Source organism: Bos indicus, chromosome 13 (genome assembly GCF_029378745.1).
Source record: "Bos indicus isolate NIAB-ARS_2022 breed Sahiwal x Tharparkar chromosome 13, NIAB-ARS_B.indTharparkar_mat_pri_1.0, whole genome shotgun sequence".
NCBI classification, from domain to species: Eukaryota; Metazoa; Chordata; class Mammalia; order Artiodactyla; family Bovidae; genus Bos; species Bos indicus.
In genome coordinates, this window is record NC_091772.1 from 63,876,158 (window position 1) to 63,900,737 (window position 24,580).

At 35.2% G+C, this 24,580-nt stretch overlaps 1 protein-coding gene across 4 annotated transcripts in view; it reads left to right on the plus strand.

Annotated features, from left to right (window-relative positions):
• ITCH (itchy E3 ubiquitin protein ligase) overlaps positions 1 to 24,580 on the plus strand; it is a 100,052-nt gene that overhangs the window by 70,891 nt on the left and 4,581 nt on the right. For all 4 annotated transcript variants that reach the window (XM_070801530.1, XM_070801532.1, XM_070801531.1 and 1 more), the window contains 11 exons: positions 2,422 to 2,550; positions 5,565 to 5,637; positions 6,595 to 6,666; positions 9,548 to 9,636; positions 11,381 to 11,540; positions 11,806 to 11,939; positions 12,694 to 12,834; positions 16,820 to 16,940; positions 17,374 to 17,478; positions 19,456 to 19,552; positions 23,400 to 23,472. In XM_070801530.1, coding sequence (XP_070657631.1) covers positions 2,422 to 2,550; positions 5,565 to 5,637; positions 6,595 to 6,666; positions 9,548 to 9,636; positions 11,381 to 11,540; positions 11,806 to 11,939; positions 12,694 to 12,834; positions 16,820 to 16,940; positions 17,374 to 17,478; positions 19,456 to 19,552; positions 23,400 to 23,472 — 1,194 coding nt within the window. The remainder of the gene's footprint in view (positions 1 to 2,421; positions 2,551 to 5,564; positions 5,638 to 6,594; positions 6,667 to 9,547; positions 9,637 to 11,380; positions 11,541 to 11,805; positions 11,940 to 12,693; positions 12,835 to 16,819; positions 16,941 to 17,373; positions 17,479 to 19,455; positions 19,553 to 23,399; positions 23,473 to 24,580) is intronic.

A 24,580-nucleotide genomic window follows, 5' to 3' on the forward strand; every position in this document is an offset into this window, starting at 1 on the left:
AGGGTTCCAGATACCCAGAATTGATGTGGAATATAGTATGTGTTGAATATTACCAACCAGGGAATCTCACCTTTCTAGTACCAGAGTATTTTATTGGGGCTCCATCATGTACTGCCTGCAAAGCTAACCTTCAGTTTCCAGCTCTTCCCCAAAGATGGGCTAATACTTTTTAGTGTCTAGTTTATTCCAGAGGTCAGAGCTAATAATGGCATATATCCCAAAGCCTCCTTTATAAACCACCTGATTGGCGGTCTGATGTTTGAAGACCCTAAGCTTCAAAGGGGCTTCAAAGTATCTTCAGAGATACTCTTGACAGGCAGGATATTCCAGAGGCGTAGAGATCTTTTCCCAGTAGCTGAGGGCAGAGGTCTGATCTCTATTTGGGTGTGATTAAATCTTCACGTCTCACATAGGTCAGAGTTTTAAGAACCTCTATTTTAAAGGTATGCTTTAAATTTAAAATCTATTTCTGGGTACCAGCAGATCACATTTTATATATTTATAGTATTTAACTTTAAATATTTGGGGGACTTCCCTGGTGGTCCAGTGGATAGAATCCATCTGCCAGTGCCAGGGGACATGGGTTCAGTCCCTGGTCTGGGAAGATCCCACATGATGCAGAGCAGCTAAGTTTGTGCACCAGAACTATTGAAACCTGTGTGCCTAGAGCCCGTGTTCCACAGTAACAGAAGCCACCAGAACAAGAGGCCTTTAGACCGCAACTAGAGAATAGCTCCCGCTCAACACAGTTAGAGAAAGCCCATGTGCAGCAACAGAGAGCAGCCTAAATAAATACAGTACTTAACTTTCAACTTTAAAAATATGTATTTTCAGTTTCTTAAAAAGTAATAATTAAGAATTTCATAGGTAACATTTTTAATTTTAAAATTCTATCACTAAGGATAGACTAGACCACATCACCTTTCTCTAATTTGCTATCATTTTTCATTCCCCCTTGAACCTTTTAAAGTTTCAGAGTGGAAATAAGAATCATATTTTTACAAATAATACCAATGAGCCAGTTCTATCCAATTTGTTTTCAAGTCAACTTATTACTGATGCTGTCTTGCAAATATGATTACAACAAATGAGAAGTGTTATCTTCTTAAAAGTTTTAGATAGTCTGTCTGACGTTTGCATGTAGTTCTGTGAATACAGTTAAATGTTAACTTTTTGGTGTGGTTCACAAAATATTGTTGTAGGCGGTGATTCTAAGCCTTTTGTTCTTCTGAAGTAAACTTGTGGAAAGTGACACCCCTGTCAGCAATAGTGCTCTCTAAAACAATGAGATTAAATGCTACCAACCCCTCCTTTTCTTCCTTTCTGATGTGAACTTGAACATTTCCATTGTTCCATCATCTCACCAAACCCACCAGATGAGAAAATTGAAACTGGAGAATAGACAAAAATGAATTGGAAAATATGAATAAAACTTGAAACGTTGACGTTTAAAGAGCTTAAGCAAGATCTTAAGACAGGTATTAAGTAAGTGGGTAGGCATACTCCCTTAGAAAGATTTGAGTTGCCTTAACAGGAATAATAGAGATTCTGGACAAGGGAAAAGTCTTCACTTGGAGGTTTGGCAGAATGTCTTGGGAAATGGTGAGTAGCCGTCTACTACACAGGGCTCATGGAAGGGACTTGAGATAGAATGCAGAGGTAAAACTGAAATGGAGCATAGAGGGTGCAGCATAGGGGCCAAGTGAGGGCCAAAGGGAGGAGTTTAGATCTTGTATTTGGTTAGTGATGAATAATGATACCACTTTAGAAGAGAATAGATTTGTTCAGATCTCTGTTTTGGTATTCTGTCAGCAATATGAAATGAGTCAAGGACCAGAGTGAGACTCAAAGCAGGAAAACCTTTTAAGTGGCTATTTTGAAAGTTTAAAAGATAAATAGAGCCAGAGTAAGGAAATCAACCCTAAATATGCATTAGAAGGACTGAAGGCGGCAGAGGATGAGATGGTTAGATAGCATCACTAACCCAGTGGATATGAGTTAGCAAACTCTGGGAGATAGTAAAAGACAGGGAAGCCTGGTGTGCTACAGTCCATGGGGTTGCAGAGTCAGACACAGCTTAGCAACTAAACAACAGAACCACAACAAGGATGGTACTAGGGATTGAAAGCTGTGACGAATGAACATGAAAGTTGTAAGGCAGAGTTGGTGGAGCTTGGTTACCCTGAGATGTTTAGGCAGGTAGATAATCCAGGCAGCGTAGATGAGAGAAGACTGGTTGATAGATCTGTTCACGTGTTTAACATGCCTGTAGGATTTTAGTAAACCGCTGGAAAATGCTAGACTAACTGGTTTTCTAGAAGATGCCTACTGCATTTATGGGTATGTTTAGTTTCTGTACTTGGCAAACAAGGAACTCTTAAACATTTTTTATTTATTTATATATTTTTCTGTTCTATATAGTCAATTAAATGAAAAGCCCTTACCTGAAGGCTGGGAAATGAGATTCACGGTAGACGGAATTCCGTATTTTGTGGACCACAATAGAAGAACAACCACCTATATAGATCCCCGCACCGGAAAATCTGCCTTGTAAGTTTTCTAAATGTTTTGATTAAAAGTAAAACTGATTCCTAAGATTTTGATGTAAAGATATCAATTGCTGAAAAATGCAGTTCTTACTACTTTTATCTGTTAACACAGCACTAAATGAAAGTGTTTAGAAATTATCAATACAGTACTGCTCACCAATTAATACCTGATTTCTGATATCCGCTTTCTTTCATTTCTATCACCTTTTAACTTGAAGGCTCCTTTATTTTTCTTTTTCATTTTTGAAAAGTAACTATGCTTGTTTAATGTGTTTTGTTTGGGTTTTTTGTGTGTGTGTGGTCAAATAGACATAACAAAGTTGAACATTTTAGGTGTACATCTTAGTGGCATTAAGTACACTAATTGTTGTGCAACCATCACCACCGTCCATCTCTAATACTTTTTTTTATCATCCTGTACTGATATTCTGTACTCAGTAAAGTCTTCAATCTTGTTCTCCCCCAGTCCCTGATAAATACCATTCTACCTTCTGTCCCTGTGATTTGACTAATCATATAATTTGTCCTTTGGAACTGGCTTCTTTCACTTAGCATCATGTTCCCAAGGTTCATCCATGTTTTAGCTCTTATCGGAATTTCATTCCTTTTTGCTGTTGCTAAGTCACTTCAGTTGTGTCCGACTCTGTGCAGTCCCAGAGACAGCAGCCCACCAGGCTCCCCTGTCCCTGGGATTCTCCAGGCAAGAACACTGGAGTGGGTTGCCATTGCCTTCTCCAATGCATGAAAGTGAAATTGAAGTCACTCAGTCGTGTCTGACTCATAGTGACCCCATGGACTGCAGGCCACCAGGCTCCTCTGTCCATGGGATTTGCCAGGCAAGAGTACTGGAGTGGGTTGCCATTGCTTTCTTCGTCATTCCTTTTTAAGGCTGAATAATAATCCATTTTATGTATTACTGTATTTCGTGTATACACGTGGCTCATGGACATTTGAGTTATTTCCACCTTTTGGCTATTGTGAATGATACTGTGAACATGAGTGTACAAATATCTCTTTAAGTCCTTGCTTTCAGTTCTTTTGTGTATATACTCAGAATTGTTGAATCAAATGATAATTCTGTGGTTTTTTGAGGCATTGCCAGACTTTTCCACAGTGGGCATACTGTTCTAAGGTTCTTACTGGTAGAGCAGATGGGGTTCCAGGTTTTCCACATCAGTGCCAACCGTTGTTACTCTGTGTGTATGTGTGGTGGTGGTGTTCAGTTGCTAAGTCGTGTCCAACTCTGCGACCCCATAGACTGCAGCATGACAGGCTTCCCTGTCCTTCACCATCTCCTGGAGTTTGCTCACATCCATGTCCATTGAATCTGTGATGCTGTCTAACCATCTCATCCTCTCCCACCTTCTTTGCCTTCAATCTTTCCCAGCATCAGGGTCTTTTCCAGTGAATCGGCTCTTTATATCAGGTGGCCGAAGTATTGGAACTTCAGCTTCAGCCCTTCCAGTGAATATTTAGGGTTGATTTTCTTTAGGATTGACTGGTTTGACCTCCTTGCTGTTCAAGGGACTCTCAAGAGTCTTCTCCAGCACGATTTGAAAGCATCAGTTCTTTGCTGCTCAGCCTTCTTTATGGTCCAACTCTCACATCTGTACATGGTGTGTATAATGCCATCCTAGTTAGTATGAAGTGGTATCTCATCGTATGATACCATAATCAGCCAAAAACCGTATATGAAAATTATTGAGTAATATTTTTATGAACATAGATGTAAGCATCTTTACCAAAATAATGGCAAATTAAGTCCAGCGAAATACAGGAGGGATATTACACTATCGTCATGTGGAGTCCCTCCTCCCTATGCAAGATTGATTGAATTTTGTATATTAAACAAATTTATTTATTTGTATATTAAACCAATTTAATTCAGCACATTAAAGATTAAAGGAGAAAAAGCAATGTACAGAGTATACAAAATACAGTGCTAGTTTACTATAAACTTTCAGCTGCCTTAGAAACTTTCTTATCTGAAAAACAGTATCTGTATAAGATTAATGGCAAAATACCTCTTACGATCAGGAATAGGACAAGTGTTTCTTCTGTCACTACTTCCAAATTCAACATTGTGTTGGTAGTCCTGTGAGATGTGAAAGAAATAAAATTGAAAGGAAAGAAGTAAAACTCTTTTCACGCAGATCACAGGTAACACAATTGTCTGTATAAAAATCATATGGAATCTAGGAAAACTACTAGAACTAGCAAGTGAATTTAAGTGTTGCCAGATACAAAGTCAATATATAAAATCAATTGTATTTCTACATTAAACATTAAGAAAATGAAGTTAACAGTAGCTCAGGGAAAAAGCAAATAATCTTGTGGTGTGAAGTCCAGGCCGTTTGAAAGCCCACAGTGTCATCAGTGATCTGAGCTTCTTTCTTTCTGTCCTGCCATGCCAGACTATCATCTCTATGAGAGTCACCTAATAGTTTGTGATAGCTGCTTGAAGCTTCAGCTGTCATAGTCCCACTCCAAGCTGGGATATGGAAGAAGAACAAATTGGAAAGGGGGAAGAAAATCCCTTTCCAGCTATCCCAGCTCTCTTTAAAAGAGCCTTCCTTCCTGGAAGTCCTATTCAATAGCACTTCCACTTAAGATCACTAGCCATAGTTAAGTCACACAGCCACACTGGGAAGTGTTTTTATCCTAGGTAGCAGTCTGCCCAAGTAAATCTCAAGATTCTATTAAGGAGAAAGGGGAGTGAATTTGGGAATAGATGCCCTTCTCGGACAAAACCTCCTTTACCTAGCCCTGTTATATTTGGCTGAATAGAAGAGAGAATCTCAGAAACAGCGGCTTTAAAAAGATCAAAGTGTATTTCTGTTTTCTTCTTTAAAAGTAGTCATGGGGAATATTTCATTTTTAAGGTGGTTTTAGGAGTATGTTGTACTGGGACATTTTTGTATTTAACTACTAAGTACTTAGGGAGTGTGATATTGTGTTTTCCTTCAGTATTTTATCTTACAATCAGATTTATGTCATATTAACATTCCTCCTCAGAGACAATGGACCCCAGATAGCCTATGTACGGGACTTCAAGGCAAAGGTTCAATATTTCCGTTTCTGGTGTCAGGTTAGTACCAGTACTGTATTTCTGTACTCCTTTTATTATGTTGCTTACACAATCAGTGATTGTAGAATTAATTAACGTATGGACAAACAGGTAAAATGTGGAAGGGTTAGAATTTTTCTATTTTTAGATTCAAGAAATAGATTTATCACTTAGATAATTTATGACTTCTCTTGTCCAGAAGAATAAATTTTAAACCATTTCAATAAGGAAGCCTTGCTGCTCATTTCAGTACTCATTATTTTCAAGTTGGAGAAATCTTCAAATGAGTTACAACGTTTTCTGGTGTTTAAATTGTAACCAGCTCCTTTTGTATCTAGCATTTGATATGACTTTAATAGATCCATATGTATGTGTCACTTTGATAGATACATTATTACACATATGTGATTATATTCAGAATATTTTTAACAGACATTATCAGTTATTTTTAATATAAATGTTTAGTGAATTAGTGGTTTCTTTATGGGTTCTCAGTAAAATTAATGCACTAGTCCAAGTGTGACTGTTTTTTAATGAATATTTTTAAACTTCAAACTCTTATAATTAATTGGGCCCATGTAACCCAAAACAATTTGAATTAGCTTTTTGAAAATTTAGATCTCTCCTGGTAGCTCAGATGGTAAAGTGTCTGCCTACAATGCGGGAGACCCAGGTTCGATCCCTGGGTTGGGAAGATCCCCTGGAGAAGGAAATTTGAAAATTTAAGTAAAAATTTGACTCATTAAGTAATCACTGGTGTGTACAACATCTTGCTTTCTTCTGTTTTTTATATATCAGATGATCTGTAGTTAGCATGAATACTCACAAATGTACGGTTAAACATTATTAAATAAAAATTCATATTCATAGTCTACTTGTTACTATAAATGAAAAAAAGTAAGTAAAACTTTATTCTTTTGGTTTTTTGATAGGCCATTTTAATGGTGAGAGTTGACTTAAGACATTCTTATATTTCAGCAACTGGCCATGCCACAGCACATAAAGATTACAGTGACAAGAAAAACATTGTTTGAGGATTCCTTTCAGCAGGTACTGTTTTATTCACTTAATGGTTTGCCCCCTGGCTTCTAACCCAAAACCTTTTGGTGCTGGCAGTTTAATCTGAACTCTGCAATTTTTTGAGATGAAGTCCTTGAATTTTTTAAGTCTAATTTCATCATCAGATTCCTTAGTATTTAAAATTTAGGAAAATACAGATAGCTTTGTGTGTGTGTGTTTTGTGTATGTGTATGTTCTGTGCTTTTGAAATGTCATATTAATTTAATACTAGTTTCATGTTTCCATTTTTAAACTCAGTATTTGATTTGAAATAGATATTTAAGTAAGAAAATAGGTAGATAAATGTCTACCAAAGTTCCATATGAACAAAGTTCATATGAACATTGTTGGCTCCAGATAGAGAAAGAGAGGGAGAATTTATATTTATACTTCTGTATTACTTGCATTTTTACAATAAGCATATTTATTCTTATAATTTTAAGAGTTTGTTTATGTAGTAAAAAGTGTAATTGGTCATTGATGACAGTATCTAAAAATAATGTTCTCAGGAGTAGTCTCAAATGTTTTAGTTGTCCTTAGAACCTGAGTTAATTTACTGCTTGGTCTATTTTACAACTTTGTTTACCAACCAATGCAGTTAAGTATTAAGTGATTGGGCTTCCCTGGTAGTTCAGCCCGTAAAGAATCTACCTGCAATACAGGAGTCTCAGGAGACATGGGTTCGAATCCTGGGTTGGAAAGATCTCCTGGAGGAGAGCATGGCAACCCACTTGAGAATTCTTGCCTTGAGAATTCCTGCCTTGAGAATCCCATGGACAGAGAAGCTTGGCAGGCTACAGTCCATAGGGTTGCAAAGAGTTGGACATGACTGAAGCAACCTGAGTACGCACTCAAACATTAAGTGATTGTTGTATGAAAAATATCTTAATATGAAAACTTCCAGTTCATTCTTGTTTTATGGACAGATGTGGATGTGATTCTTTATTATCAAACCTTTATGATAATTTTGGTAGCTACAGCATCACGAAGTGCCAAACTGCATGCAAACAGAAAAAAGACTGAGATAGTTGACAATGGCTGTCTGCTTACTTTCAGAAACAATTATATTCTTTACTTATGGAACCTCAGTTATTAACATTGAAGGGAAATGCCGGTTGGCATCCTGCTAAGCAGGAGCAGATAGTTTTTTAGGAACAGAGCTTGACTAAGGCCACTTTAGGGAATTATGAGTCCTTCTCTTGGTCTGATGTAAGCAAAGCTCCAAGGCCATTCTCTGTCCCACTGTTGCCTGTTTCTTCTTTTCATGTTCATAACCAGTATGTAGTCACTGAGTGGTCAATCCCTGGTGAGCCAGTTTCTTGGAGCATGACTTGATGATAGCAGTGCTGAAAAGATGCAGACATGAGTAAATGTCCCTTTAGCATTTGACACGTGGAGACTTTTGCAGAATGACAGACCAGGTGGTGCTAAAACAGTTTTTAAAAATTCTTACCCTAGATTGTACACCCATCCAATAAATGTGAAATAACTTAAAAATGTGTTTGGAAGAGTGACATATAACAAAATTAACATCAGATTTTCTTCATAATGTTTGGATAAAGTTGTTTAAGGTGGTGTGTTTTTTGACACAGCAGAACTGTTTATGGGGGAAATGGCAGGAGAAACATTTTTTTTCCTTCATCTTGTGTGCTGGGTGTGCTAAGTCACTTCAGTCATGTCTGACTCTTTGCGACCCTGCCAGGCTTCGCTACCCATGGGATTCTCCAGGCAAGAATACTAGAGTGGGTTTCCATGCCTTCCTCAAGGGGATATTCCCTACCCAGGGGTTGAACCTGTGTCTCTTACATCTCCTGCATTGGTAGTCGGGTTCTTTACCACTAGCACCATCTGCAAAGCCCTCCTTCATATTAGACATTTGTTAAAGGGTATTATTTAAAGGGGAACAGCAAACAAGATCAGGGACTATCCTACGGTTTGGGGAGCAGCCACAGGGACAAAGAATAACCAGAAGGAACAAGAAATGAACAAGATAATTTTAACTTATATCTCATTTCCATTGGTATATTTCTAGCCTGTAGTATTTGTAGAACATTTGTCATAAGCATCAAATTATTTGTTTCATGTGGGATATGAATTCATGAAAGTATAGAAACTGAGAGATCCTTAGAATAAGCAGGTCACTTCCTGGGCCTCTCTAGATATTTAAATTTGATTGTTCATTCTTAAAATTGTTCATTGTCCCTTCATAAAATAGAATCATTGTATGGACTTTCTTCTCTCCATGTCATTTTTTTCCCCTAAGAGTAATGTTTGTAATCTACATGCCCAATTTTGGGTAAGTATTTAAATACTTTTAAAAAGGAAGAACCTGACTGACCTCTCCACTGTCGCTCAGTAATGGCACTGTCCTAAAAATATGAAGATGATCATATTAACTACTGTAGTAGAGTACAAACTTTGAGCAGTTTTTCCAGTTTTCCACTGAGAATGAGTTTCCAAGGTAACTGTTCTGTCACAGCCACTGTTTTTCATTTCCAAGTTAGCCAATTAGCTATTATGTGTACCTTTTGGGTATAAAATAAACTGAAACCTGGCCCAAACCAAATAAGGACCTAACCTCTGATCGTGGTCACAGTTACTCTGCTCTAAGCAATTGAGAAGAGGAATTTTGTCAGTGGTAGGATCATTTAAAAGAAAATTATATATAAAGTATACAGAAATATAGATATGTGTAATTTATAAAATATTATGAAACTTTATTTTCTGTATGTGTGAAATTGACCAAACTACAAACACTATTCTATGTCCTGAGGAATTTCAGTTACTTATACTGAAGGAGATTTCTAACCCGGAAGTAAGTGATTAAGGTGTTTCTACTTTTACCAATTCTTATACCTTTATTTTTTGGTAGATAATGAGCTTCAGTCCTCAAGATCTGCGAAGACGTTTGTGGGTGATTTTTCCAGGAGAAGAAGGTTTAGATTATGGAGGTGTAGCAAGGTAGTGATAATATGAATACTCAGAACTTAGTTCCTTTCCTCCAAAGGTATCATTACACTTTGCTTGCAAGTATTTTCTCAATTTTCTATTTCAGGAAAATGAAATATAGCAAATTTTTGTACCTTTATTAAATGTTGCAGTTATAAAACTTCAAAAACCATTAATTCAATACTTCTCTCTCTAAGGTACTGCTAGTTGATTTCACCCACATCACTCATTTATTCATCAGGATAATTCTGTGAGAGAATTTTCCAGGTAATAATGAGGTATAGAGAGTCACCAGAGACACATAACTAAGTTGTAGAGCCTGGATGTAAGTTTCACATCTTCGAACTAGAAGCCAGTGTTCAGTTGACTGCATCATATCTGTTCCGTAAAACATACAAGGCCCTAGAGTGTTCAGGTCACGTTCCCCAACACAGACTCTTGATAGAAATAATAGTCATTCAGTTCCCAACTGAGTTTAAAATATATATATATCTGTTTTGAGAGTATAGAAGGCTATGTAAAATAGGACTTGAAATTTTAAATTCTCTTTTCTTAATGTTGAAGCTTCTAATCAAACCCTGGAAGACGGACTCAAGCAGCAAGTTGCTTTGCTTATTCCATAACGATATATTATACAGGGTTAAAAATTTGCATATCAGTGGCCTTACAAAAAGCCAAGGATTTTGAAGTCAAGATTGCGTTTGAATCCTTTTTCTGTACTTAGTAGTATGACTTGGGGCAACTACCTTCATCTGTATAATAAGAGTGATCATAACTGCTTCTCTGGGATTGCTGTATAGAAATATAGTTTATTAATACCCTACTTCAGACCCTGAGTCTTTGTGGAGTCACTAACTGGTCACTGCATTTTAGTTGTTTTTACTTAGGTTTTGTTTCAAAGTTCATATTTCAAAATGTATGAAGTAATCACAGGTAAATAAAAATATGAGTAGAAACATTTAATTTTGTTTAAAGATAATTCAGGAGGAGGGTAATCATCCATTCCTAGCTACAAAATTAACTAGTAGTATTAAGTATAAGCAGGATTACCAGCAGAGGCCATAAATCAACAAAAAAAGAAATCTTGGGCATGAACTGATAAATTGCCCCAGATTCACTCTGCCTACTGTTCTGCCAGATCCTCACCCCTGTTACATAGTTAGTAACTATAATCTTACGTTAGTGTTGGTTGATACTTTCACAGCATTTGAATTAGAGCTTCTCAGTGTATTTTTCTAATGAATGAATAGCTTGAATTAAGTGTTTTATTGCCTCTGTGATATTGGAAGTTTTTTCATATTTAAGAGAGCGGTAGCACTTAATGAGCATCACTGAGGGGCTTGGACATGAATGGAATAATGTTAGACTTGTTTCAGCTACTCTAACCACATGGGTCAACAGTGAAGTTTAAACCTGCCTATGTTGAGTATTTCACTGATTCTAAGACTAAAGTTTTCATATTTTAACATCTCTGAAACTGAGATGTGTATTACAGTTGGAAATTTTTTTTAGTGGTTCATCAAATAATGTTGTCTTTAAAGTCAACGATGTCTTAGATTCTTTGAAATAAGCAATGTGTAAATATCTTTGCAAAATAGATGGTGGTTTGTACAGAAGCTGTAAAAATCAGTGTGAGACTAGAGAAATATCACCACGTGAGGAGTATAGATTCCTGAGAGCTTTATAGCACTTCTCTTTGATTTATTGGTATGGTTACTTACAAGATTTTTCACCCTAAATTTTCTTTTGGTTTCAGAGAATGGTTCTTTCTTTTGTCACATGAGGTGTTGAACCCAATGTATTGCCTGTTTGAATATGCAGGGAAGGATAACTACTGCTTGCAGATAAACCCCGCTTCTTACATCAATCCAGATCACCTGAAATATTTTCGTTTTATTGGCAGGTTTATTGCTATGGTAAGTGCAAGTGGAAAGCTGTGTTTACTTTGCTAATTCAGCAATACTAAATAAAGCATTGTGCCTTTAACTTTCTCGTTTGAAATTTTCTCATCACTGACATGTCTTAAGATTGGGTTCTTATATCTTCCCTTTTCCTAGAAATATTCCATAATAGATTGTATGATGGGGAGTTTGTTTTATTTGTCTTTTAACTGAAGAACTCATCTTAACATTCTGAAGTACTGACTGTTATAAAATTATGGATTGTTTTCTTCTTGCATAGGCTCTGTTCCATGGGAAATTCATAGACACAGGTTTTTCTTTGCCATTCTATAAGCGTATCTTGAATAAACCAGTTGGACTGAAGGATTTAGAATCGATTGATCCAGAATTTTACAATTCTCTCATCTGGGTTAAGTAAGTTTGTTTCCTTTTAATTATCAAAATATAATCTATATGTTTTCTTTTTAAAAAAGTATTTCTTTGGCTTTGCTGGGTCTCAGTTGTGGCACACGGGATCTTTGGTCTTCTTTGGGGCATGCGGGATCTTTTAGTTGCAGCATGTGGGATCTAGTTCCCCGGACCAGGGATTGAACCTGGGCCCTCTCCATTGAAGTCTTAGCCACTGGACCACCAGGGAAGTCTCTAGTCTGTATGCTTTCATTATAGTGTTGGCAATGTATTCAGACTGTAAGCATGTAATTGGTTTACTGAATTTACATGATTTACGTTATATCTGTCTCATTATTCAGTATGATTGATTATTTTTATAGAAATATACCCAAAAATGTTAGGCAAAATATGACTATTAGAGCATCATATTCCAGCTTTGTTATTCTGATGTTACAGTTTAACAATAATTGTTGAAGAACATATTGCTTCCCAGGTGGCTCAGTGGTAAAGAATCCACCTGCCTATGCAGGAAGACAAGGATTTGACCCCTGAGTTGGGAAGATCCCCTGGAGAATGAATTGGCACCCAACTCCAGTATTCTTGCCTGGAGAATCCCATGGATAGAGGAGACTGGCAGGCTGTAATCCATGATGTCGCAGAAGAGTTGGACAAGACTTAGTGACTAAAACATTAATTACTGAAGAACATAGTCCTTTAGTTTTAAAAAAGAACCTTAAATGATTAAATTAGTGTAACAGTGTTACTTTCATTTGGGCAGAGAGAACAATATTGAGGAGTGTGGTTTGGAAATGTATTTCTCCGTTGATAAAGAAATCTTAGGTGAAATCAAGAGTCATGATTTGAAACCCAATGGTGGCAATATTCTTGTAACAGAAGAAAATAAAGAGGAATATATCAGGTAAGAGAGAATGCTCTTTTTGGCATGGTTTTTAGCCTTTCTGTTGGACTATATATGTACTAGTATACAGTATTTCAAAAAGTATTATTTGTCTTTATACTAATTATTATCAGACCTGATTGTATGTTATTAAGGACACAATTCACCACTTCCTATCTTGTAAGTACATTGAGAGGAACAAATACTATAGGAGACATTGCTTTATCTCGTTATAATCATGGAACTGGAATCTGATGATAGTTAATTTGAGACTTGATGTTTGGGAAGCATTCAGTTATGTAGAAATAGAGCAAAAGTTCTTGGAAGCAATGTACAGGATGGAAAGCACAAGTCACAAATGGTGAATAGAGTTGCCATAGTGTGTGGTTCCGTCAGGAAGCTCAGGATTAGTAGCCCCTTTGCCATGTCCTGTACTTCAGAAGTCAAGGAAAATGAACCTTTACACAATGTGGTGGCTAGTAAGTTACGATAATCCTTATAACAGTTAGAACTATAGCCCAGTGGTAGATATAGAAGCCAGGTGACAAGAAATTAAGGACTAAGTTCAATAGACAGTATAAATTTCTTTGTAACAAGTCTGACAGTAAAGCACGTGAAAGGTAGGATGGATTCTTGAGGAGGCAGCAGGGTAGAGGGACTACCATGAAGGTTAATTCAAACTGTAAGCCTTCCAAAGAATTAGTCTAGTGGATGTTGACGAGTTTCATCTCCCCTTTATGGTATTTTTCAGTGTAACCAGAAATATGAAGATTTATAAAGTAATAGAAAAAAAATTTGAACAGATAGACCTTTCAGTTTTTCTCCAGAAGTGAAAGTTTGAAGGGTAGAAGCAGTGTTGGCTCACCCTTTTAAATACCAGTTCTGTAACTACTATGCCGTCTAACATCATGGCATTGAAAACAATCTCAATTTTATATGCAGATGTTTTTGTGGGGAATATTGAAAGATCAGGTAAAATTTTTAAGTAAAATGATTTTCTTAGTGTATTCTCTTATGCTTTGCTTTCATACTTTTAGTCTCGAGTTATTAGTTCACTCACATATTCTCAGCAACAGTTCTGTCAGATATGGGTGAGATTTCATATAACTGCTGCTGCTTGAATTCCTGCTTCTGGATCTCTTGCCTGTTTTTCTACTTTTCAAATATTAAAATATCCTCTCCAGCTTTCTTGTGATTAATATTTGCATGACATATCTTCCTCTATGCTTTATTTTCAATCCTTTGTCTTTCTGTTTAAAGTATGTTTCTTATAAGCAGAATATTCTTAGGTCTTATTATTTTTATCTAGTCTGATAATCTTTATTTTTAATTGCAATTAGTACATTTAAGTTGAATGTTGTTACTGACATGATTGGACTTAAGTTTGCCACCTTGCTATTTGTTTCTTCTTTTTCCCAATTTCTTTTGTTCCTCCTTTCCTGCCGTCCTTTGTATTAATAATTTCTAGTTTTCTTTTCGTATATCTTTGGTGTTTTTCTTCACTATACCTCTTTAATTTTTTAATGATTGTTCTAATGAAAATATACATCCTTAACTTACCACTTTTAATTAATTTTATACTGCTATATTCATATATGTAACATTGTACTAATATACTAATATAAGAGGCTCATAATAGTATAATTTTATCTCACTTCAGCCATTTGTGCTATTTTTATCATTGTATTTCTGATGTTTATAACCCCGTAATACTATTTTCTTGCTTTAAGAAATCAATATATTTTAAAAGAAATTAAGGAATAGTAGTCTTTTATATTTACTCACATTACCATTTCTAGTTTTCTTCATTTCTTTCTGCAGTTACATTTTTTTTTCACCTGGGATCATTTCCCTTCAGCTTTAAAAACTTCCTTCACCATTTCTGTTAATGTGTGCTTGCTGGCAGTGAATTGTCTCAGCTTTTATCCGAAAATACTTGTATGTCACCTTCAATATTTGAAGGATATTTTCACTCGATTTAGAATTCTAGGTTTGTAGTTTTGTGTTTTTTTTAGCACTTTCTTTCAATGCTGTTATTCCATTATTGGCTTCTGTTTTTGTTGATGTGAGCCATTGTTTTTATTTTCTGGATGAAGTATATGCTTTCTTCTCTGGCTTTTAAAAGATTTTGTTTTTTAAGCATTTTTATTCTGATGTATCTAATTGTGATTGCTTTTATATTTATCCTTTCTGGCATTTTGTAAGCTTCTTGTGATTGATGCCATGTTAGCAGTTACGGAAAATTTTTGTTCTTTCTATAGATGTTCCTTTTCCTTTGGTTCCTTCTTTCATACTTCAGAGACTTCAGTTACATGTATATTTAACCTTTGATATTATCCCAGGTGGTGTTTGTATTTTTTTCATTTTCTCTGTGATTCAGTTTGGGCCATTTTGATTGATTTGTCTTTGAATACAGTGCTCTTAAACTCATCCAATTAAATTTTCATTTCAGATATTCTTAAATTTCCATTTGGTTCTTTCAAGAGTTTCTGTGTTGAGAATCTTCATCTCTTCATACAGTTTGTCCATCTTGTCCTCTAAATTATTTAACACATTTTACTAGTTTTTTTAAAGTATTTACTAACTTAAACATTTGAGCTATCAGTTTTCCCAGTTATTATTTATGGACTTTTTTCTCTTTTGAGTCACATTTTTCAGCTTCTTTGCACATGCAGTCATTTTTTCATTATGGATAATACATGGTAGAGACTCTGAATTCTTTTTTTTTTCTTTGAAGTATATTGAGTTTTGTTTTGACAAAAAGTTAAGGACAGATCACATTCATTTTGTGGATGCTTGCTAGAGCTCCTGTATTTCCATTTTGCTTTTAATCCTAAAACATATTCTTTATTCCTTAGAATATGGTTCCATAGTCCTTACAGTGGAAAGCCCAGGTATTTTCCATATAACTTGTGAGAATTAAATTTAAATTCTGTCTCTACAGCACTAGGTGACTACCAAAATTTCTGATTGGGTCTTTGACTCTCCAGTTGTTTACTGGACAGGGTTCCCTGGCATCTCATCATTTTGCACATGTGTATTTAGGAGTCAGTTAAGGATTTGAAGTGTATTTGAAGTACAGATTTCAGAACACCCTCTGTCTTTTTTCTTTCAGGGATTTTTCTGTAGCTGCTTTGGCAGCTTTAAGCTGTTAACCTTATATCTCCACAGCCCAGTGATACCGTTGCTTTTAATTTGAGTTTCATTTTCCTGTGCTCTTTGTAAACTGGTCAGTGCTCTCAGAGGAAAAGTGTAGTAAATGTGGCTCTGCTCCAGAGTGCCAGCCTCCTTCAAGAATCTTGTCCCCACCAGTTTCTGCCTGCCTTTGGTTTCTCTCTGATGCCTTCAGACATTTGATATCTATAATTTGCCCAGTGTTTGTAATTATAATCACCAGGGAGATTAGTCCAATACAACCAACATTGCTATTTTCCAAAATTTCAGAGTTTAATAAACTTTAGAACTTGTGTTGTCTGAAATTGTCATCAAGTAATCAAATGCCTAAAATATGTTTGTTTGCTCATTAAAATCATTCTGTAACAAAGCAGAAAGTTTTTTATTTGGTGTAATTTTGACTGTTCATATTGATATGTGTCTTTGTAGATGAAAATTTGAAGAAAATTGAATCTGATACAGTCAGTATGTCCAAAAATTTGAGTCAATCAGTAGAAATTGAGCATTGAATATTTGATGTAAAGGAATTATTGTTACCTTTTTTGTGTGATGATAGAAATATAGTTTGTTTTTTAAAAAAAGACTAATAGAAATATATACTCAAATACTTGTTTCAGATGAAATTACATGCTGTCTAGGGTATGGATAGAAGCATAATGAAATAAGATTGGTATTGTCTTGAAGCTGAGATATCTGTACATAGGGTTCATTTATTTTACTCATATGTATTTGACACTCTTCATAATAAAGTTTTTAAAAATTATTTTTATACTCAAAATTTAAAGGTAAAATCTAAACTTCCTCATCATCTTTTTTTATAATTATTTACCAGAATGGTAGCTGAATGGAGATTGTCTCGTGGTGTTGAAGAACAGACGCAAGCTTTCTTTGAGGGCTTTAATGAAATTCTTCCCCAGCAGTATTTACAGTACTTCGATGCAAAGGAATTAGAGGTAATGAGTTCTCCTTTCCTCTGAAGCATGCTGGTAAATAATGCTTTCACGTATCTGTTTTCAACTCACTTCACTATCTTTCCAATGGCAGTAATATTTTTTTGTTCTGGCAGTATGTTTCTGAAGAATCCCCAGTAGTTAAAAGTCTATAATTTATCCAAAAATATAAAATTTTGCCAAAGATATTAGAACCTCTGCCCAGTGAGGAACTTATTCACCTGAATATGTGTATATATGATACCAAACATGGAAACTCAACTTTTATAAGTAATATAGCTAAAATTTTGATGAAATTCTTGACACACACATTTTTAGCTAAAGCCTCCTGATTAATTTTTGAAAATCGTTTAATATTAGTCTTATCTATGTCTAGTATTTTTATATAGGTTGTACATTTACCTAAAGAAACTATTTGTCTTTTTTATCCCTAAAGGTTCTTTTATGTGGGATGCAAGAGATTGATTTGAATGATTGGCAAAGACATGCCATCTACCGTCACTATACCAGGACAAGTAAACAAATCATGTGGTTTTGGCAGGTTTGTCTCAGTTTCTTTCTTTTGGAAGATAAACCATAACTTTGTAGAAAATGCTTACCACATATGGAAATGAGTCATAGAATAAAATGTACCAGTATGTTCAGGGTCCTCATTCCATTCTATGCATTGTAATAAGTGAATACAGCATTCTTTGACTATTGCCAAGTAAGCAACACACGCCTTGCACCTTCGCCTAGAGAATAAGATAACACCAGATAATAACATTCCCCTGTATTTGATCTAAATGCTTTGAGGATTGTATAGAATTGTCTGAACTATGATTTTCATTAATTATTCGTATCTCATTAAGAATTATTTAATGTTTAGAACTTAGAGGCCCTTGGTTTGGAATCATAATGGTGTCTCCTCCAAAATTTCTTCTATAAGTATCTGAAAAATTGCTCACTAATCATTAGAAAAGTGCAAATCAAAATGAAAGTGAGATGTACACCCATTAAGGTGTTTAATAACACCCATTTAAGGTGTTATTAAAAAAAAAATGAAAGTTATTCATCCTTGGTAAGGATGTGGAGAAATTGGGATTCCTCCTACATTGCTGGTGACAATATAAAATGGTATACCACTATGGAAAACAGTTTGGTGGGTCCTCAAAATGTTAAACATAGAATTACCTTATGGTTCAACAATATATTCTTTTGGTCATACCCAAAAGAATTTAAGGCAGGAACTCAGATACTTATCATATAACTATGTTCATAATCAGCATTATCTATATTAGCCAAAAGGTGGAAGCAACTTAAAATGTCCATCAACAGATGATTGGATAAACAAAATGTGGTATGTACATACAGTGCAATATTGTCCAACGTTAGAAAGGAAATTCTAACACAGGCTATAGCATGGGTGAACCTTAAGGATACAATGCTAAGTGAAATAAGACAGCCACAAAAGGACAAATATTGTATGATTCCACTTACATGAAGTATCTAGAATAAGCAAATTTATAGAGACAGAAAGTAGAATAGAGTTTACCAAGGACAGGGGAGAAGGCAGAAGCAAGGAGGTAAGTTTAAAGAAATGAGTTTTTGTTTGGTAAACTAAAGTTCTGGAAATGGTGGCAATGGTTACACAACAGTGTGAATATGTTTAGTGTCATTGAATTGTATACTTAAAATGGTAAATTTTTATTTTATATATATTTAACCACAGTAAAAAAAAAGTTTTTTTTTAATGCCTGCTTTTTATGTAAAGAACCTCATAAGAAGGGAAGGGACATTTGTATACTTCTGGATGATCCATGTTGATGTATGCCAGAAACCAATACAATATTGTAATTATCCTTCAATTAAAAATAAATTAGAAAAAAACTCAAGCTGAAATGACCAAGCTTCTATAAGTTAGTACAGTAAGATAAAAATTCTTTACAAAAAATTTGGCTGAGCCAAAATTCTTGTGCTGCAGGCTAGAAAGCATTCTCTAGAAACTTAATGCTTTGAGTCAGGGTTGTAGGAGTTAAAAACCACATAATTCTGGCAACACATAGCTACACCAAAACATAAAGAACATTGAAAGAAGAACATTCCTGGGATATATCCAGGTCAGAATTTGTGAGCTTAATTTCATTTGTTCATAAAACCAAAAAGTCTGTTCTAACTCAAACTCTGCATCCTTTGTAACCACATGTATGTCTGTTGGACAGGCAGATCTAGGGGTAAAAGGAGGGGTGCCCTAGAAGAGCTGATCTTGAGGCTGCACGAGTAGGGTGCTCTCGAGCCCAGGGCACTCTTCTCTTTACCTATAAGCTTGTGGTACTAGGATTGGTGTTGGTGGAGGGGGCTGATGAGTGGGGCTTTTGACAAGCAGGGAGAAGGCCTACCACCCACGGTGATAGGTGCATTTTCTGGTGCATCTGACCCTCGCAGTTCAACTAAGATATGAAATGATCTTTTTTTCCTTTTTTGTTTAGTATTCTAAACGCATATGACCTATGTATCTCTTTAAATGTGCTTTTAACAGTTTGTTAAAGAAATCGATAATGAGAAGAGAATGCGACTTTTGCAGTTTGTTACTGGGACCTGCCGACTGCCAGTTGGAGGATTTGCTGACCTCATGGGTATGTCTACAGGATCACGCTGCTGTTACCCTAATGTGTATACAGTATATCAGAAATAACAAAGTATAGCTATTTTCTTAATTAGATATAGTTAACCAGGATTTGTGTCAACTTTTAAATCACTTTGTAATCCTTCTCTCAAAAATGTTTAATTCTTAGCCTAGACTCCACATTTTTCATTCATTTGGCAAACATTTCAGTGTTTCCTGTGAGCCAGGCACTATTGTTTGTATTATATTTTAATGACTTATTTACCACTCTTCCCTGTTATACCTGGAGCTGCTTGAGATATAGATCCATATCTTCCATCTTTTTATTTCTATTACCTGTCACATAATAGTCACTGATTAAATTATATGTTGTTTAGAAATGGATGACTATAAGAATATTTTGTGATTAAATAATAAGTAAATTCAGGTCTTTATTTAACACTAACAATATGCAAGTAGCATGGGAGGATAGAAGTTGGAATCCTTAAGTCTGCTGGAAAAAGAGAGTCAGAATTAAAGAATCAAGTAGGTGACTCCCTGGCAGTCCAGTGGTGAAGACTCAGCACTGCCCACACAAGGGACGCGGGTACGATCACTGTCCGGGGGACTAGGAGCCCACGTGCCCTGTGGCATGGCCAAAAGGTAAAGACATAAGTAGATCAAGTAGACGATTTTGGATAGTATGTTGAACCAGTTCAAGACTTTAAAAACCAGACCAAAAGAATTTGGACATTACTTAGGGTTTTGGAAGCTCTGGGAGCTTTTTGAAGATAGAATTTGTTGAAGCTGCATTTTAGAAGACTTGATAGTATAGCATGCAAATAGAAAAGCGTGGAAATAGGAAGAAACCATTAGAGCTATGATAAAAAACTGATCTTAAGAGAGAAAATAGGGATGGAAAAAGTAGAAATAAGAGGAGTTCCAAAGGTAGAAATAAGACTTGATTAGAATATTAAATATAAAGGAAGAATGCTTACATTTTATGCAACATGGAGAAGTTGTGAAGTGTAAGGAATCTGCTAAGTGTAAGGTGACTGTCAGACAACCAAGTAGAAAATTTCAATGAGAGGACAGTTTTATAGGTGTTGAGTTTAGAGGTAAGAGTTAGAGAAAGTAGGCTCATAAGAGCAGTGAAGCTGTGAGAATGGATGGGCTTGTGCAGAAATAGAATACAAAGAATAGAGAGCTGATGCTTAAAAACATCTGTATTTAGGGTTGAGATAGAACTACCCTAGAGGCAGAGGAGAGGCCAGGGAGTAAAAAAGAAAAATATTTTAGTCTCTCCGAAGCAATATAGAAGGGAAGTTTTTATCTAGTGCTCCAGAGAAGTCTCAAAAAGGATAATTTCTAAGTACATTTTTGGAGAGGGGCACCTTTGAGAATGCTCTCTAGTTTGAAAGAGAGAGACCATGTTGGGGTTTGGAGAGGTTAAGGAATAGTGACTAAAAGGAAGAAAAAAATTGCTACAAGTTTCTCAATAAAAACTGGGAACTTGATTATTAAAAAAATAAGAACTAGGTCTGCTCTTAGAAATAATATTAGGATTGGGTGGAGTAGTCTGAAGCAATACAGAAGGATACTTTTGGAAGACAGTGAAATTGTGATTCATCAAATTTTAGAGGACAATTAGTTTAACCTCCCTTCCACCCAGTATAGGAAAATAAAGTTGTAAGAGTAAAGTATATAATAATTAAATCTGGTGGATCTTGACCTTAACAGGTCTAATATCCCATTTTTGTAACATATTTATATCTTTAATATTATATAATGAAGTTGGTAGATATGAAATGTATCTACAACCTCCCAAAAATACATGAACATAACACTAACTGTAATATCTAGAAGTTTTTAAGTGATTTATGAAGAAATTATATTTATTTCAGTACATGTATATCTGGGAAACTGTTAGAAGACACAAAAAGTTGTTCCTGTTTAAATGAGCTGATCTAAGAGAAGGTCAGAAGCTCTTTGTATATAAGAATTACTGAAATATGAAAGAACAGATAGAAAAGGTAAAAAATAATAGACAAAAAAAATACGTGTAAGAGAAAGAGGGAAATAGCCTAAATGAAATAAGGATAATATACCTGCCAAAATATAGCTGATTAAAGTAGAGGAAAAATGAGGTAGAACTTAAAGTATAATGTCTAATCATGGAATTCCAGTATAAGCCAAGGCTCTGATATTTAAAAGACCTCAGACCTTTTTAAAGTTGAAATAGGTTGAAAAATAGGAATAAACGTGCGGAGTCTATATGAAGGTTGTTTGGTTTAGGGGTAGTTGTCAGTAAGATTGAAAACAATAGACAGCCTAAAATTTCAGTTTATGTTTACAAATGATGTCTTACAAGTCCATAAAATTTTAGAAAACATCCAGGGTAACTGGTATTATTTGTCAAATAGCCTTTATCATTGAAATTCACTGTGAATCCTTCATTTCATATTTCTCTATTTTGATATTTGATTCAGTCTATTAAAAGAAATCCAAAAGAAATGCAAAGAACTGCCTCACTGGAAAATATCCTGATATTGGGAAGGACTGAAGGCAGGAGGAGAGGTGGATGATAAAGGATGCAGTGGTTGGAGGGCATCACTGACTCAATGGACATGAGTTTGGGCGGGCTCTGGCAGTTGGCGGTGGACAGGGAAGCCTGGCATGCTGCAGTCCATGGAGTTGCAGACAGTCGGACACGACTGAGTGACTGAACTGAACTGATATATCATTTTGCTTTCTAATCATGTTATAGTAGATATTCATTGACCTGCAGAAATTATTTCCAGGGAAGCTAATAGGTATATATACTGAATAATAAGAAACCAAAAGAATTATGAACTCCTTAAATAGGTCTGGCATACTGCAGCTGTGGATCAAATCCAGTATTCCTCCCAATTTTATAAATAAAGATTCATGAGATCATCAAAAAAAAAAAAAAGAAATCCAGACTCTGTTATATACTAATTAGCACTATTAAACTTGTCATCTGTGTGGCTAGAAATGTTATAATATATTGAGAGAATGTGCAGTACATAAACTAATAATTTCAAGCTTAATTATTATTTTAGCTATCCTGTTTCATAATGACCATACTGGGCTTTTCACATAACTACTTAAGAAAACACTTCAGTGTTAGTAGATGCAAAAGTACTACCAATTTATATTTGTATTGTGTTTAGTCAGGTGGAACATGAGAAAATTCTTTGGCTTGACTTATTTTACACATGGCAGAAACGTTAAGTGTGCCTGGCGCTGTCTTATTCAGAAGTCCAGTAGTACTTCCAATTGTGACCACCAATAAATGCTGCTGAGGGGCAGCAGTGATGTTTTGAGAAAACCAGTACTAAAAGATAACCATTAACAGCCGACTCGAGATAAATGAGAGGCAAGAATTGGGTAAAAAGTGTGTCAGGGCACACCCTACAGGACCTATTGAATTCATTAGGTAGTTTACATTTTCTAAAGTTTTCACAGTTTTCTATTTAAATCAAATTTTATAAGACAGTGAGTTTTAGTTTCCCTGTTTAAAATTGAAATTAAACTTTTTATGCCTTGTAATGTGAGATATTATTAATTACAGCATTCTGGTGTTCTAGCTAAGGGGTGTAGATGAAACTGCATTTTCTCCTCCTTAGCATGCATTAACAATATGGTTCTCAAATTGAGTACTCATCAGAATCATCTGGAAGCTTGTTAAAATATTGTTGCTGAGCCTCACCCCTAGAATTTTTGATTCAGTTCAGTTGGGGCCTGTGTATTTGTGATTCGTTAAGTTCCCTGGTGATGCTGATACAGCTGAATTGGGGATAGCAATTTGAGAACCATTACACTATCAAGCGGTTGATGATTTCACTATATTTTAGGGAGCAATGGGCCACAGAAGTTCTGCATTGAAAAAGTCGGGAAAGAAAATTGGTTGCCTAGAAGTCATACCTGGTAAGTAAAATCAGAAAGAGTGTTTATGTATAACTGAAACTCTTTACTATTCACCTGAAACTAACACAACAATGTTAATCAACTCTTCTCCAAAATAAAAATTTTAAAAAGTGTAGAAAATATCCTTTTCTCACTTATCTTGTATATACTAAAGCATGTTACAAATTAGAAATGAAATATTTTCTCCATGGTATTGAATTATTTTTAACAGCTTTAGTGACATATAATTTATGTAACAAAAAAATTACCCATTTTAATCTAGTAATATTTAGTAGATTTTCAAAGAAGTAACCATCACTACAATCCAGTTTTAGAGTATTTCTGTCACCCCAAAACAATCTCTGTTACCAATTTACAGTTAATCCCTTTTCTCACCACTGCATTTTTTTTTTTTGAAATGTGATATTTAGAAAACACTTTAACATTTCTCTGTAGGCAGAGGAAGAAATCAAATCTAGGTAGCTATAGAGAGAGACTCTTAGCACAGTGACAGAAATAATGTTTTCTTATTATAAATGTAGTTTAACCACATTTCCAAAAATGTACAAAACTAAAAACCCTAATCTTAAATACAAAATGTTGGAATTCAATGTAATGCCAACAATATCTGCACTTTATTTTGTGAGACATTTCAGTAGTCATATATAGACCTTGCCGGACATTTGTGTATTTTTCCTATCTGCCCTTTTTATGCTCTCTTGTGTGCTCTTCTGTATTTTCATTAATACGACTTTTTAAAACAGCTTGGCATGTTTGTTGAAGAATCAGTTGACCATAAATACATGGGTTTATTTTTGAATTCTCACTTCTTTTCCATTGATCTATAATATTTGTTCACAGTGACTAACATTTTGTTGATTATTATATCTTTTCAGTAAGTTTTGATATTAGATATGCATTCTCCAACTTTTTTCAAGATTGTTTCTGCTCTTCTGGGTCCTTTGGATTTCCATATGAATTGTAGGATCAGCTTGTCCAATTCTGCAAAGAGATCAGCTGGGATTTTGATACAAATTGATTAGTTAGTTTGGGGGAGTATTGCCATCCTAACAGTCTTGTCTTCTGACTCATGAATATCAGGTGTCTTTCCCTTTATTTAGATGTCTGA